Source organism: Centruroides sculpturatus, unplaced genomic scaffold (genome assembly GCF_000671375.1).
Source record: "Centruroides sculpturatus isolate CEXI.00-Female unplaced genomic scaffold, Cexi_2.0 scaffold639, whole genome shotgun sequence".
Taxonomy (NCBI): Eukaryota; Metazoa; Arthropoda; class Arachnida; order Scorpiones; family Buthidae; genus Centruroides; species Centruroides sculpturatus.
The window spans coordinates 448,564-450,661 of record NW_019384778.1 but is presented as its reverse complement, the minus strand read 5'-3'; the positions used below and the strand labels follow the sequence as shown (position 1 = coordinate 450,661).

Here is a 2,098-nt window from a genome sequence, read left to right as displayed (position 1 = left end):
TCAGATTGCACAGAATTTTTGCATATTTCATTCTGGAAAGTATAATTGCAATTTTATGACTATCTTTAATAAACCTAAACTTTGTGTTTTATTTTCACTTGTCTTATTATTTTTTATAACTCTCAAACATTTTTTTTTTATAAAGTCTAAAAATTATATGAAATACATAAATTTATAATTAAAATGAAATTACACTTTACAACAGAATATATTTTGAGTAAATTTTCATAATTTTTGATAATCACTTGATTAATATACACTCCTTAGGAGGAAGATAAAGTTACCAAAATAAAATTTCTCTAGAAGTTACCAAAACTGAATGAATCTGTTGAAAGTGATAAAAACAATTTACTAAACAATTAATATACTGAATTTTAGCATCAGTTTAACTTTAAAATGTGTACCACAGATGTTTCAATATCAAAAGAAATTTTAATTAGGCTTGAATATTGGTTGAGAACAATTTCTGGCCTCTTTAAAACTGGAAAAAATATATTGATTAGTATTAGAGCCAATATGATATGTAAAATATATAAATCAATTATGAATGTACGAATAAAACATTTTTACATAAGAATACAAAATATAGAATAGAATAACATTTATTATATAAATTTTTACCATAATTATATAAACTGTTTTCTATTTTCTATAAAAAAAAAAGGAAAATGATTCGATTTTTATTTGTTGAATAGTTTGAATAGTTGACAAATTAGAGTAAATCTACAAAAAAGTAGACATTTAAAATAATTTAGAAAAGAAAGAATAAGGGAATATTAAAGAAAATAATAATTACAAAAAATAATTTGACTGTGTAATAATAAATCATTTCAAATGCTAAAACAAATGTTTAAATCATAATTATATTATGAATTATATTTTAATATTTTTAATAATATACATAAAATGTATTTGCTTATTTTGAATATCAATATTTCTTTATTATGTAGGCTTAATCTAGATGAATGGATTAATGAGCCATTTTCTGACTCGTCATCAGAAGAAGAGTATACTGGAGATATTTTTGTTAAGAATGATCCAAGGTAAAATAAAATAACTTATTTTAAATTTATGATGCACCATAATTATAGTTGAGTTAATTTAAAATTTTATTTGTATAGTTAGATTATAAAATCAAGACAAATATATACTAGCAGACACTTGTGGTATCTGCAGAAAAAGTTATCAAAATAGAAAAACTTAATTTAGAATTAAAAATTGAAAGTTAATGTTTATTTAAAAAAATCTTTTTGCATTTCTTGACATTTCAAGGTCCTGAGTTCAAAAATGTAAAAATTTTGGGGAGTCTTTTTTGATTTTCTTACTTCCACCTGTTATATATAACATTCAGAAAAGTAATTAGTTTTAGTCTGGATTACATGAAATATATTCAAGCTCCCAACACAACTAAAAAATAAATTTCAAAATCTTTTTATATACCACATTAAGGAGGTAAATCCTATATAAATATTTTTCTGGTCAAGTCCTACTAACTAGCTACTCAGTGAATCTAACATTGAATTGTTACAAAATCTCAATGATGTAAAAAGTTTTTAATTAACTCCCTAAGCAAAATGATAGGGAAACTTTAGAACCTAATATCTCTGGAACAAATCATCATATATAAAAGCAAAAAACTTGTTGCACATCTGCAGACCACTTCTCTCTATCTACACCTAATTTGTTCATATCTGCCAAGAAATTTATAGAACTTATGGAACAAAAATCATTTTAGCATAATATACAAGGGTAAGTCAAAAATTATCTGCACTTTGGCTGTAGAATTTATTGTAATCAACCTTCAGTAAGTCAAATATATCATTTCTCAACATAATTGCCCTGCTTTTCAATACACTTTGTCCAGCTGTTCACAAGTTTTCCTATTCCTTCATTTAAAAATGGTTTTCAGCTGAGCTGCCATTGTCTTAACATCGTTGTCAGATGTGAATCTTCGTCCCTGTAGCACTTCTTTTAGGGGACCAAACCAGTGATAGTCCAAAGGGGCGAGATCAGGACTATAGGGAGAATGCTGTAACATCTCAAAACAAAGTTTTTGGAGAGTGTCAACAGTATGGGTAATTGTGTGGGATAGCTCTTA

At 25.5% G+C, this 2,098-nt stretch overlaps 1 protein-coding gene across 1 annotated transcript in view; it reads left to right on the top strand.

Annotated features, from left to right (window-relative positions):
• The window catches only part of LOC111629122 (AP-3 complex subunit delta-1-like), a gene marked incomplete at its 5' end in the record, with an annotated part of 62,570 nt that overhangs the window by 20,473 nt on the left and 39,999 nt on the right, over positions 1-2,098 (top strand). The window contains one exon of the mRNA XM_023372992.1: positions 951-1,043. Coding sequence (XP_023228760.1) covers positions 951-1,043 — 93 coding nt within the window. The remainder of the gene's footprint in view (positions 1-950; positions 1,044-2,098) is intronic.